Source organism: Cololabis saira, chromosome 13 (genome assembly GCF_033807715.1).
Source record: "Cololabis saira isolate AMF1-May2022 chromosome 13, fColSai1.1, whole genome shotgun sequence".
NCBI lineage: Eukaryota > Metazoa > Chordata > Actinopteri > Beloniformes > Belonidae > Cololabis > Cololabis saira.
In genome coordinates, this window is record NC_084599.1 from 38511162 (window position 1) to 38525270 (window position 14109).

The 14109-nt window shown below is 37.7% G+C and overlaps 1 protein-coding gene across 1 annotated transcript in view; it reads right to left on the minus strand.

The window, feature by feature from the left end:
• The window catches only part of apc2 (APC regulator of WNT signaling pathway 2), a 61780-nt gene that overhangs the window by 14132 nt on the left and 33539 nt on the right, over positions 1-14109 (minus strand). The window contains exons 8-9 of the mRNA XM_061738850.1: positions 10691-10783; positions 7592-8000 (exon numbers count right to left, since the gene is read on the minus strand). Of these exons, the coding sequence (XP_061594834.1) occupies positions 7592-8000; positions 10691-10783 (502 nt within the window). The remainder of the gene's footprint in view (positions 1-7591; positions 8001-10690; positions 10784-14109) is intronic.

Below are 14109 nucleotides of genomic sequence, written 5' to 3' on the forward strand. Positions count from 1 at the left end.
CGTCCCCTCTACGTCATAGAGTGACGAGGGGGGATCCTGATCACGTGACGGATCCCCCCGAATAATAATGATAATGCTAATGATAATAGTAATATTAATAATAATAATAATAATAAGAAGAAGAAGAAGAAGAAGAAGAAGAAGAATGATAATAATAATAAGAATGATGATGATAATAATAATGATAATGATACTAATAATAATAATAACAATGATGATAATAATAATAATAATAATAATAATAATAATAATAATAATAATAATAATGCAGAAATTAATTAATTATTTATATTAATCATAATATTAATATTTAGTATAATAATAAATACACCTGTAGCACAAACCAGTGTTTATAGCAAACATTCAGAGACATTATCAGACAATGATTAATGACGCAACACAGTCTCACTCCGGAGGCGCAAATAGGCTCCTATTGGCTGCAATGTAATCCCGTCTGCGGCTAGATTTGACGCTCGGAGCAGGTGATCACCGCGAGCGGCTTCCCCATTCCTCTTTTTTTTAAAAAATGCATATACTTCAATTTAAAAGATGGTTTGATGACATTTCTAGCGATAAATTTTCAGACACAAATAGAATACACCAAATTGTATGACACTTCCAATGTAATCCCGTCTATATGTGACGATCAGAGCAGTACTTCAATTTAAAAGTGTGGTTTGATGACACTCCTAAATTAAATACTTACCTGCTGTATTCTACTGCCCTTATTTTTAACAGCTTGTGCTCTTACAACGCCATATTAAAACAAATTATAAACCACATTAACACTTCATAGAAACAAAGATCGAGGGATGAGGTCTTGAAACGTTGTTTAATACGTTACGCCACTGAACGCAACCCTTCCTGTCGCCGAGATAGGCAGCAGGACAAAACGTTAAAATAGCACTAATAAATGCATATATTGATCTTTTCCATCACATACATCTACTCACGATATAAATATACATTTTATGGTCACACTTTGTCTGTTGAAAAATTAGCGGATATATTATTTCGGAACCCTAATGTCAACATCTTAACCCTAAACCGGAAGAGGTTACAGAACTACAATTTGCGCCAAGTTACAATACACAGCATTGTGCTACGTCATAGCTTTTGTAGTTCCAATGAATTAGCGCTTATATAAAACTGTGATCACGAACTTTGCAAGCTTATTATATGTTTTTAAGGGTGGGAAGCACGCCTGTTCGGTCTGATTTTGACTTTTGTATTGGTAAGAGGGTGAAATTATGTTTTTTATAGGTTTTGACCCTATTCAGTGGCGCCCCCTATTGGACTACTGTCGGGCATGATAGTAGAGGTGCAGAGCTTTCCAAAACTGTTGACCCCATGTCTCTAGCATATTTTGTTGTTGAATTATAGGCCTTCAAAAGTGTCACAGGTACAAGGTTCAAAGGGCACACCTGGGGAGCAGGAATTGCCCACAAATCTCATATTGACATATGTTGCTCCTGAGGTTAAGACCTTTCCAACGATGTCTTCACTGTTGTCCTACGACAAAGTTTGATTTTCTTGTTGGTACAGATCATGGATGTTTGACTTGTATATTCAGAGACCTATTTAAGGGGCTGAGCTGGAAACAATCAGTCAAAATCTTTTAACGAGTATTTTGTGGCCAGATTTCTTTAAGATATCGATGATAGTATTATACACAGTCATACTATTCAATTTGGACCAGTTCTGAGTTTATTTTCCCCTTTAAATACTGATTGTTTCACCTTTTGAAATTTTCCCATTAACTTAACATAGCTATTTAGAGACCCTTTAACCGCTTCCCCAGTCTGACAGGATGATCCTGGATGATCAAGGATGATCAAATGTATAATATATCATAGTGCTAATACATTTCTGTGTGTTTAAGTTATGCAAACACATCTTAAAAAATGTTTTTAAAAAAAGTTCAAAAGTTCTGGTAACCTCCTTCCGGTTTAGGGTTAAGATGTTGTTTGTGTTCAATAAATGGAGAGGAGACATGGAGCGTTTCTATCACTTCAGCAGTACTTTAATCAAAGATACGCTATACAGTTTATTGAACGTCTCTGCTTTAATTAACGTTCAACGGTTAACGTTCGAGACATCAGCTGTACAGCACTTCCTGTTTAACAGTCGGGGCAAAACGTTACCATGACAACACCGGAGGGGGCGGGGCCTCCCACTATAACAGAATCTCATAACAGATGTTGACATTAGGGTTCCGAAATAATATATCCGCTCATTTTTCAACAGACAAAGTGTGACCATAAAATGTATATTTATATCGTGAGTAGATGTATGTGATGGACAAGATCAATATATGCATTTATTAGTGCTATTTTAACGTTTTGTCCTGCTGCCTATCTCGGCGACAGGAAGGGTTGCGTTCAGTGGCGTAACGTATTAAGCCACGTTTCAAAACAGATCTTTCAGACCTCATCCCTCGATCTTTGTTTTTATGAAGTGTTAATGTGGTTTATAATTTGTTTTAATATGGCGTTGTAAGAGCACAAGCACATGCCTCCGGAGTGAGACTGTGTTGCGTCATTAATCATTGTCTGATAATGTCTCTGAATGTTTGCTATAAACACTGGTTTGTGCTACAGGTGTATTTATTATTATACTAAATATTAATATTATGATTAATATAAATAATTAATTAATTTCTGCATTATTATTATTATTATTATTATTATTATTATTATTATTATTATTATTATTATTATTATTATTATTATTATTATTATTATTATCATCATTGTTATTATTATTATTAGTATCATTATCATTATTATTATCATCATTCTTATTATTATTATCATTCTTCTTCTTCTTCTTCTTCTTCTTCTTCTTCTTCTTCTTCTTCTTCTTCTTCTTCTTCTTCTTCTTCTTCTTCTTCTTCTTCTTCTTCTTCTTCTTCTTCTTCTTCTTCTTCTTCTTCTTCTTATTATTATTAATATTACTATTATCATTAGCATTATCATTATTATTCGGGGGGATCCGTCACGTGATCAGGATCCCCCCTCGTCACTCTATGACGTAGAGGGGACGCCCAGGGAATCCCCTGTGGTTGACGAAATGGGAGAAACTTTAAATATCGCCTGTCTCTTCTTAAAACAGCGTTAAAAACATGTTTTTACAAACTGGCAGTAAAAACCGTACCTTGCGCGCCAAAAACGCATAATTTAGCCACTATAACAAAGAATAATATATAAATAATAATAATGTCATAATTCGTGTATATATCACGACCACGCCCCCATTGACTTTGCATAGTACTATATCCGTGGTGGTCAGATTAAAACCTCATTAAAACACTGCTAAAACAGCGTTAAAAACATGTTTTTACAAACTGACAGTAAAAAACCGTACCTTGCGCAACAAAAACGCATAATTTAGCCACTTTAACAAAGAATAATATATAAATAATAATAATGTCAAAAAACGTGTATATATCACGACCACGGATCCCATTGACTTTGCACAGTACTATATCCGTGTTGGTCACACGGAATTATAGCACTTTCCGTGTTGGTACCACGGAAAATAGGTCGTGGGCATTATCCGTGTGTATATCACGACCATGGATCCCATTGACTTTGCATAGTACTATATCGTGGTGGTCACACGGAATTATACCACTTTCCGTGTTGGTACCACGGAAATAGGTCGTGGGCATTTCCCAGACTTTTGTGAGATCAGGTTGCTTTGCATAGTAGGCTACTATATCCGTGGTGGTCAGATTAAAACCTCATAAAAACACTGCTAAAACAGCGTTAAAAACGGGCTTTTACAAACTGACATTAAAAAACAGTACGTTGCGCGACAAAAACGCATAATTTAGCCACTATAACAAAGAATAATGTATAAATAATAATAATGTCATAATTCGTGTATATATCACGACCACGCCCCCATTGACTTTGCATAGTACTATATCCGTGGTGGTCAGATTAAAACCTCATAAAAACACTGCTAAAACAGCGTTAAAAACGGGCTTTTACAAACTGACATTAAAAAACAGTACGTTGCGCGACAAAAACGCATAATTTAGCCACTATAACAAAGAATAATATATAAATAATAATAATGTCATAATTCGTGTATATATCACGACCACGCCCCCATTGACTTTGCATAGTACTATATCCGTGGTGCTCAGATTAAAACCTCATTAAAACACTGCTAAAACAGCGTTAAAAACTGGCTTTTACAAACTGACATTAAAAAACAGTACGTTGCGCGACAAAAACGCATAATTTAGCCACTATAACAAAGAATAATATATAAATAATAATAATGTCATAATTCGTGTATATATCACGACCACGCCCCCATTGACTTTGCATAGTACTATATCCGTCGTGGTCAGATTAAAACCTCATTAAAACACTGCTAAAACAGCGTTAAAAACGGGCTTTTACAAACTGACATTAAAAAACAGTACGTTGCGCGACAAAAACGCATAATTTAGCCACTATAACAAAGAATAATATATAAATAATAATAATGTCATAATTCGTGTATATATCACGACCACGCCCCCATTGACTTTGCATAGTACTATATCCGTGGTGCTCAGATTAAAACCTCATTAAAACACTGCTAAAACAGCGTTAAAAACGGGCTTTTACAAACTGACATTAAAAAACAGTACGTTGCGCGACAAAAACGCATAATTTAGCCACTATAACAAAGAATAATATATAAATAATAATAATGTCATAATTCGTGTATATATCACGACCACGCCCCCATTGACTTTGCATAGTACTATATCCGTGGTGGTCAGATTAAAACCTCATAAAAACACTGCTAAAACAGCGTTAAAAACGGGCTTTTACAAACTGACATTAAAAAACAGTACGTTGCGCGACAAAAACGCATAATTTAGCCACTATAACAAGGAATAATATATAAATAATAATAATGTCATAATTCGTGTATATATCACGACCACGCCCCCATTGACTTTGCATAGTACTATATCCGTGGTGGTCAGATTAAAACCTCATAAAAACACTGCTAAAACAGCGTTAAAAACGGGCTTTTACAAACTGACATTAAAAAACAGTACGTTGCGCGACAAAAACGCATAATTTAGCCACTATAACAAAGAATAATATATAAATAATAATAATGTCATAATTCGTGTATATATCACGACCACGCCCCCATTGACTTTGCATAGTACTATATCCGTGGTGGTCAGATTAAAACCTCATAAAAACACTGCTAAAACAGCGTTAAAAACGGGCTTTTACAAACTGACATTAAAAAACAGTACGTTGCGCGACAAAAACGCATAATTTAGCCACTATAACAAAGAATAATATATAAATAATAATAATGTCATAATTCGTGTATATATCACGACCACGCCCCCATTGACTTTGCATAGTACTATATCCGTGGTGCTCAGATTAAAACCTCATTAAAACACTGCTAAAACAGCGTTAAAAACTGGCTTTTACAAACTGACATTAAAAAACAGTACGTTGCGCGACAAAAACGCATAATTTAGCCACTATAACAAAGAATAATATATAAATAATAATAATGTCATAATTCGTGTATATATCACGACCACGCCCCCATTGACTTTGCATAGTACTATATCCGTCGTGGTCAGATTAAAACCTCATTAAAACACTGCTAAAACAGCGTTAAAAACGGGCTTTTACAAACTGACATTAAAAAACAGTACGTTGCGCGACAAAAACGCATAATTTAGCCACTATAACAAAGAATAATATATAAATAATAATAATGTCATAATTCGTGTATATATCACGACCACGCCCCCATTGACTTTGCATAGTACTATATCCGTGGTGCTCAGATTAAAACCTCATTAAAACACTGCTAAAACAGCGTTAAAAACGGGCTTTTACAAACTGACATTAAAAAACAGTACGTTGCGCGACAAAAACGCATAATTTAGCCACTATAACAAAGAATAATATATAAATAATAATAATGTCATAATTCGTGTATATATCACGACCACGCCCCCATTGACTTTGCATAGTACTATATCCGTGGTGGTCAGATTAAAACCTCATTAAAACACTGCTAAAACAGCGTTAAAAACGGGCTTTTACAAACTGACATTAAAAAACAGTACGTTGCGCGCCAAAAACGCATAATTTAGCCACTATAACAAAGAATAATATATAAATAATAATAATGTCATAATTCGTGTATATATCACGACCACGCCCCCATTGACTTTGCATAGTACTATATCCGTGGTGCTCAGATTAAAACCTCATTAAAACACTGCTAAAACAGCGTTAAAAACATGTTTTTACAAACTGACAGTAAAAAACCGTACCTTGCGTGACCAAAACGCATAATTTAGCCACTATAACAAAGAATAATATATAAATAATAATAATGTCATAATCCGTGTATATATCACGACCACAGATCCCATTGACTTTGCATGGTACAATATCCGTGGTGCCCACACGTAATTTTACCAGTTTCCGTGTTGGTACCACGGAAAATAGTGGTGAGAGGTCGTGGGCATTTCACGGATTTTTGTGAGATCAGGTTGGTTTATTTGCTTGTGAGTAGTTTTCACAGAAAAGAGGCTTCCTTCCAACAAACCTGTTTCTTGTTGTGCTGACAGGGACTTTGAAGTTACTGTATTTTGCGGACCATTAGGCTCAATATCATCAAACGGATCTATTTTCATACGGGTCTATTTTCATACAAAAGGCGTACCGGGTTATAAGGCGCATGATAAAATACATATAGGACTGTCTCAGAAAATTAGAATATTGTGATAAAGTCCTTTATTTTCTGTAATGCAAAAATGTCATACATTCTGGATTCATTACAAATCAACTGAAATATTGCAAGCCTTTTATTATTTTAATATTACTGATCATGGCTTACAGCTTAAGAAAACTCAAATATCCTATCTAAAAAAAATAGAATATTCTGGGAATCTTAATCTTAAACTGTAAGCCATAATCAGCAATATTAAAATAATAAAAGGCTTGCAATATGTCAGTTGATTTGTAATGAATCCAGAATGTATGACATTTTTGTTTTTTTAATTGCATTACAGAAAATAAAGAACTTTATCACAATATTCTAATTGTCAATCTCAACCTCAGTGGAAAAGTCTGCCTGTTACTGTCTACATTGTATTAATTGCACAGTGTATTTGAATTTAATTGTTACGCAGGAAAGGGATATTTGTTTTATTTTATTCAAGAAGCAGCAGGCAGTTTATTTTTATTTCATTTGTTTTATACATTTTGATATTGTGCAGACCTCTGTTAATAAATGTACCTGTGTGAAAATTGGCACGAGGCTTTGTATTAAATCTGAGTGTTTTTTTAAGGGTTTGCCTCAGAAAAAATGAAGCTAACAGAGATGCTATGCTATAATGCTTTGGGGGAAACCCCAATTACGTCACAGAAAAAATATCGATATATATCGAGTATCGCCATTCAGCTAGAAAATATCGAGATATGACTTTTGGTCCATATCGCCCAGCCCTACATGTAAATGCAGACATTCTTTTAGGCCCAAGGAGGTTTCTGAGAGTTCTTGTTGTGGGTTGGGGAGCCCGGCTCACCTGTGGTCTTGGTTCCCCCAGGGGAAGGCGTGGCGGCGTGGCTCTCGATCCAGTCCCAGCCGCTGTCGCAGTAGGTCCGGACCTGCTCCAGCATGTGCAGCACCCGCATCTCCCGGCGGGCCTGGCCCTCGTCCTGCTGCGAGTAGATGATGTTGTGCAGGGCGGCGCTGGCCCGGGACTTGGCCTCGCGGCTGCAGCCCTTGGGCGCGCCGCCCGCCGTGGTCTCTCCGGGACCGGCGCTGCCGTCGCCCGGGGCCTCGTGCAGGATCTGGACCAGCAGGGGCACGCAGCCGGACTTCCTCATGGCGATGCAGCTGTCCTGGGAGCTGGACAGAGCCAGCAGAGTGCGGGACATCTCCTCCTTGTCCCTGTTGGCCAGCATGGACAGCAGCCAGAAGACCATCTCCACCTGCGGAGGGAGAACACCGAGCTGAGCGCCAGAAACCCAACACTCATCTGTGCTGCATCTGCAGGCTCCCGGATGTTTCACCGTCGTTAACATCTTTTACAGGATATACCCAGTACTCGAGTTGTAAAAAAAAATCAGGGGGGATGGTGGATTTTATCATATGGGGACAGATAATTTGTGCTGATTACAAATAATATAATATATTACAAATAATAGCAGTGACCAAAACACCTGCAGAAATACTGCAGGAATGACATAGCAGCAGTTAAATGCAGCCTTCTGTAAGCTTTAAATATCCACTGGGCTTACATCAAATACATCAAAACACAACAATAAAAAACAGTTTTCTGAACTTATCAATATGACTCTGTCCTTCACAGGATAAGTAACATGGATCACTACAAAAACTCAAAATCTTAAGAATATTTGTCTTATTTCTAGTTAAAATGTCTCATTTTAGTAAAAAAAATCTCATTACACTTAAAACAAGACTCATCACTGGAAAAAACAACAATTTTCACCTGTTTCAAGTAGATTTTCACTTGAAATAAGTAGAAAAATCTGCCAGTGGAACAAGATTTTTTGCTTGTAATATGAAGATAAATCTTGTCCCACTGGCAGATTTTTCTACTTATTTCAAGTGAAAATTTACTCGAAACAGGTGAAAATTGTCAAATAAGTTATTTTTCTGGTGTTATTTTTCTGGTGATGACTCTAAATGTTGAAATAGCAGTAAAACCACATTCATTGATGAAATGACATAAGGGATGGAAAGGAGGGATGGCAGTTTTACAGGGGGGATGATTTGGACCGTTTTTATTTCAGGGGGGATGAGGGGGGATGCCATCCCCCCTCATCCCCCCTCAACTCCAGTACTGGATATACCTCGACGGCGAAGACGAATCAGTCGCTGCAATACCACACTTCTGGTTTTATCACATACGTGAGGTTATAGGTAAATAAATATCAATATATTTTCTCTACAAATATGTTCCTCCAAACACCAAAACCAGGTGAAGTACACTGGACCTGCCGCGACGACGAGAGGCGAGCAGCTCCTGATCAAAACTGAATTAAAATTAAATTAACGCAACATTATTCCAGGATTCTGAGTTGTATTTGTTAGCATCTGATCAGTTTCAAGTTTTGATACTCGTTGGCCCTGGTACCACGTGACCGAGCCACACCACACTCGGTCCGAGCCGTTGTACTACAACAGGACGCTTTTATACTTTTACATTAATATTTATAAGATTTTTTTTATTACACTTTCAAACCACACGATTTAAAATCTTTACTGAGCTGAAGTATTCAAGCAGAAACATCGCACGTTTCTTCATCATTTGAGGATTTCTTCTAATCTACATTGATATTTATATAAAAAAATAGATTTTTATTGATCTTCATTTGGCTTTTTTAAGTAGCTTTCACACCACGTTTCTACAAACCTCAGACGGATCGTAGAACCAAAAAAGTCAAAATAAAGCAGATCCCTTTATAAAGAGGTTGTTCTTTATTAATCTCATTAGAAACATTTTTAGCTCTAATTACTATCAACAGTTAATTGTTGATAACTTTCAAACACACTTCTTTATTACCCCTTTTCCACCAGACCGGTTCCAGGGCTGGTTCTGGTTCTGGTTCTGGTTCTGGAACAGTTCTGAGTTTGGAACTGGGCTTTCTGTTTCCACTGACAAGGAACTGGCTCCGGGCCAGAAGAACCGGTTCCAAGGTAGCACCAACTCTTTGCTGGACTAGAGGAAAGAACCGCTTACGTAAGCGCAGTCCATATTGGAGCAAATACGTTGTTGTTGCTCAACTTTTGCGCCAACGCAGCGACGTAACTGACATTTGCAGAGACGTAATCATGTGGCTTCCCTTAGTACCCGAGCTGTGGAAACGCAAACCGGTACCCAAGCGAGTTGTGAACCAGAACCAGTGGCTCCTGGAGCTTTTTCAAAAATGTTTGACCTTTTTTTTTCTTTTTCCTTTTTTCCTTTTTTCTTATTTTTTCTTTTTTTTCTTCCTTTTTTTCTCTTTTGTCTCTTTTTTCCTTTTTTTCTTCTTTTTTTCTTTTTTTCCTTTTTTTCTCTTTTTTTCTTCCTTTTTGCTTTCCTTTTTAATCTCGACATTTCAACTTTTTTCTCAAAATTTTGACTTTTTTCTCGACATTTCGACTTTTTTCTCAACATTTTGACTTTTTTCTCAAAGATTTTGACTTTTTTCTCAACATTTTGACTTTTTCTCGAGATTGTACTTCAACATCAATCTCGACATTTCAACTTTTTTCTCGAAATTTCATCTTTTTTCTCGAAATTTCAACTTTTTTCTCGAAGTGCATAATGAAAAAAAGATCTTCCCCCAGTTGTAACTAATATAGAAACATGCAGCATGTGTTGCCTTCATTCTAAGGCTGATACAAGACTTTTCATTTTTTGCGGCTCCAGACATATTTGTTTTTTTGTTGTTTTTGGTCCAACATTTTGGGTTGTCGACCTCTGTTAGGTGGAAAAGGGGTATATGTTGCACTTCCTTTTTGATGTTATATGAACTTTTACGTGAAGTATTATGAGTGAGCAAAGGACGTTTAATCTGACGCGGAGCTCATGTTGGTAGAGTTTGGTCGTGAGTTTGGTGGTGAGTTTGGTCGTGAGTTTGGTGGTGAGTTTGGTTGTGAGGTGTGACGCTACCTTGCTGCCTCCGTCCGCGGCGTCTGCTGCTGCAGCCGAGGACGAGCTGCAGTTCTCCGGCTCTCCAGCAGGGGGCTTCTCTGCTCCAGAGAGCTGCACACAGACAGGAAGGAGAAGAAGATGAGGAGGCGGTCATGGACCGACCCTGATGCCCCCCTGTGGTGAGGGATGAAGCCCCCGGCAGCATCCATGCAGCTTCTCCTGCCCTGTTCAGTCGTTATTCTGTAAAACCGTTGCACGTTTGTAACCTCCTCGTGTTTCAGTTGTATTTGCAGCTCGACACAGTTTCAGACTCTCTCTCTCAGTAGAAAAATGTTCACACACAAACACGAGCTTCATTAACATTCACAGGCTGGAATCCTCAGAGACTCAAATCAAAGCTTCCAGCCCCCCCCCCTCCTCACCTCCATCCTGTCGCCATGGCAACGCCTTAGGGATGTAATGTGTGTGAGAGAGAGATCTGAATGCTGCAGACAAAGAGCCGAGTGTATGTGTGGAGACCAGTTTCCCTCCTCTTAAAGAAAGGAGACCTAAATATCTGCCGTCGTCCCGTCGGACGGACCGAGTGCGTGGCGCCGATCCAAACCTCCTCCATTAAACACGAGCAGCAGCAGCGACGTGCCGACAAAATGGATGCCAGAGAGGAGAGATGGTTGGGACGACGTCCGCCGCCACCGGCACTCATCTCTGCATGTAACCCGGTCCGCTTCCACCCCTCCAGACCGCCCTCGGTGTCCAGGTTCTGGTCATTTACAGTTAAAACATCCAGAAGGATCCGGTATGATATAATACCGGGCCTCAGCGCCGGGCAGACAGGCCTGAGAGACAAATCTGGCGGGAAATACTGAGTACCCCCTTAGACCAAGGCCACGTTTACACATAGCCGGGGAATTTACAAAAACGGATATTTTCCCCTCTACGTTTTCAAAAATATCCTCGTTTACACAAACCCGCATGAAAACGCTGTTAACGTCATTCCAGCCAATCAGAATCCTGGAAAAAACATCAACAAATGACACGTGTAACTTCCAGTTAAGGCTGATTTGTGGTTCCGCGTTACACCAACGCAGAGCCTACGGCGTAGGGTACGCGGCGACGCACACGTACGGCGCGCATCGCCGCGTAACCTACGCCGTAGGCTCTGCATCGATTTAACGCGGGACCATAATTCAGGCTTTACTTCCAAGACGGAACGAGAGTCTTTCGTTTGTAGTGACAGAGAAGTGCAGTTACTTTTAAGTGTGACTTTAGAATATTAAACAGGTAAAATAAAAGAAAATATTGACGGTGGCCAAACAAATTATAAACACAGGTCGCACAAATGATGCTGGTGACGTTTCTGTTGCATAATGTGACGTTCTGAGCCTAAATCTCTGTTTTCCTTCGTTTTCCTCCGTTTTCCTCCGTTTACAAGCAAACGTGAAAATGGAGTTTTTGAAAATCTCCACTTTGGCCGGAGTTTTCAGAAATGATCGTTTTTGGGGGCTTTGAGCTCCGTTTTCGTGTAAACGAACGGCCAAAACGCATGAAAACGCCTCCGTTTTTGCTCCGTGTAAACGGGGCCCAAATCCGACATCCAGCAAATAAAGTAATATTTAATGTTTTGCTTAAAGGTATAGTTGATCACACTCTCCTCAGCAGAAATTTTTCTACAAAACAGCAAGATATAAATCTACACTTTTTACACAGAATGGAGAAAACACATAGGTTTCTAAATATCTAGCTCCCATTGGTCGTTTATATCGTTGAAAGAAAATAGAGGTTATAGTAGGCTACGTGAAAAGGAGTTCTTTGTATCTGCACTCGATTGCTGTTCCTCAGGAAGACCCGGATGTCTGGCACAGTAAAATTGAAATTGAATTGCAAGAACTGAATTTGAATTGTGAGAACTGAATGTAGATTCAGTTTTTCAATGCAATTATTCAAATTAAACAATACAAATTCAAATTATGTGATTCAGATTCAGTTTTTTAATGCAATTATTCAAGTTGAGCAATTCAAATTCAAATATAAATTATTCAAATTCGGTTTCTAGTGGCACATATTTCTGCTCATACAGCAGAACCAGAACCATGTGACAGGAAATGACTGTGGACGTACTGAGACGTCAACGTCTGCAGCAACTGGATCTTCCACATATGTACATACATATATGTATATATGTATATATATATATATATATATATATATATATATATATATATATATATATATATATATATATATATATATATATATATGTATGTACATATGTATGCATATATATATATATATATATACATACATATGCATACATATGTACATACATATATGTATATATGTATATATATATATATATATATATATATATATATATATATATATATATATATATATGTGTGCATATGTATGTACATATGTATGCATATGTATGTATATATATGTATATATGCAGTACTGGAGTTGAGGGGGGATGAGGGGGATGGCATCCCCCCCTGAAATAAAAATGGTCCAAATCATCCCCCCTGTAAAACTGCCATCCCCCCTTTCCATCCCTTATGTCATTTCATCAATGAATGTGGTTTTACTGCTATTTCAACATTTAGAGTCATCACCAGAAAAATAACACACCAGAAAAATGTGACAATTTTCAACTGTTTCAAGTACATTTTCACTTGAAATAAGTAGGAAAATCTGCCAGTGGGACAAGATTTATCTTCTCATTACAAGCAAAAAAATCTTGTTCCACTGGCAGATTTTTCTACTTATTTCAAGTGAAAATCTACTTGAAACAGGTGAAAAAACAGGTGTTGTTTTTTCCAGTGATGAGTCTTGTTTTAAGTGTAATGAGATTTTTTTACTAAAATGAGACATTTTAACTAGAAATAAGACAAATATTCTTGTTAAGATTTTGAGTTTTTGCAGTGATCCATGTTACTTATCCTGTGAAGGACAGAGTCATATTGATAAGTTCAGAAAACTGTTTTTTTATTGTTGTGTTTTGATGTATTTGATGTAAGCCCAGTGGATATTTAAAGCTTACAGAAGGCTGCATTTAACTGCTGCTATGTCATTCCTGCAGTATTTCTGCAGGTGTTTTGGTCACTGCTATTATTTGTAATATATTATATTATTTGTAATCAGCACAAATTATCTGTCCCCATATGATAAAATCCACCATCCCCCCTGATTTTTCTTTACAACTCGAGTACTGTATATAAGTATATATAAATCAGGTACGGAGTCTGAATCGGTAACGAGGACGAGGTTCTTCCTGTAATTTAGGAGACGTCTCCCCTTTGGGGGGTAATGGTTCCCGTCTTTGGTCTCGTTAATCTCAGGCGGAGGCAGAGCGGAGAAAAGACAGACCGGTTCTCTTTATCTCGGACTCCGTGCCAACCCTGCAGCCTGGCAACAGCCAATCACAGCTCAGCGCTGGG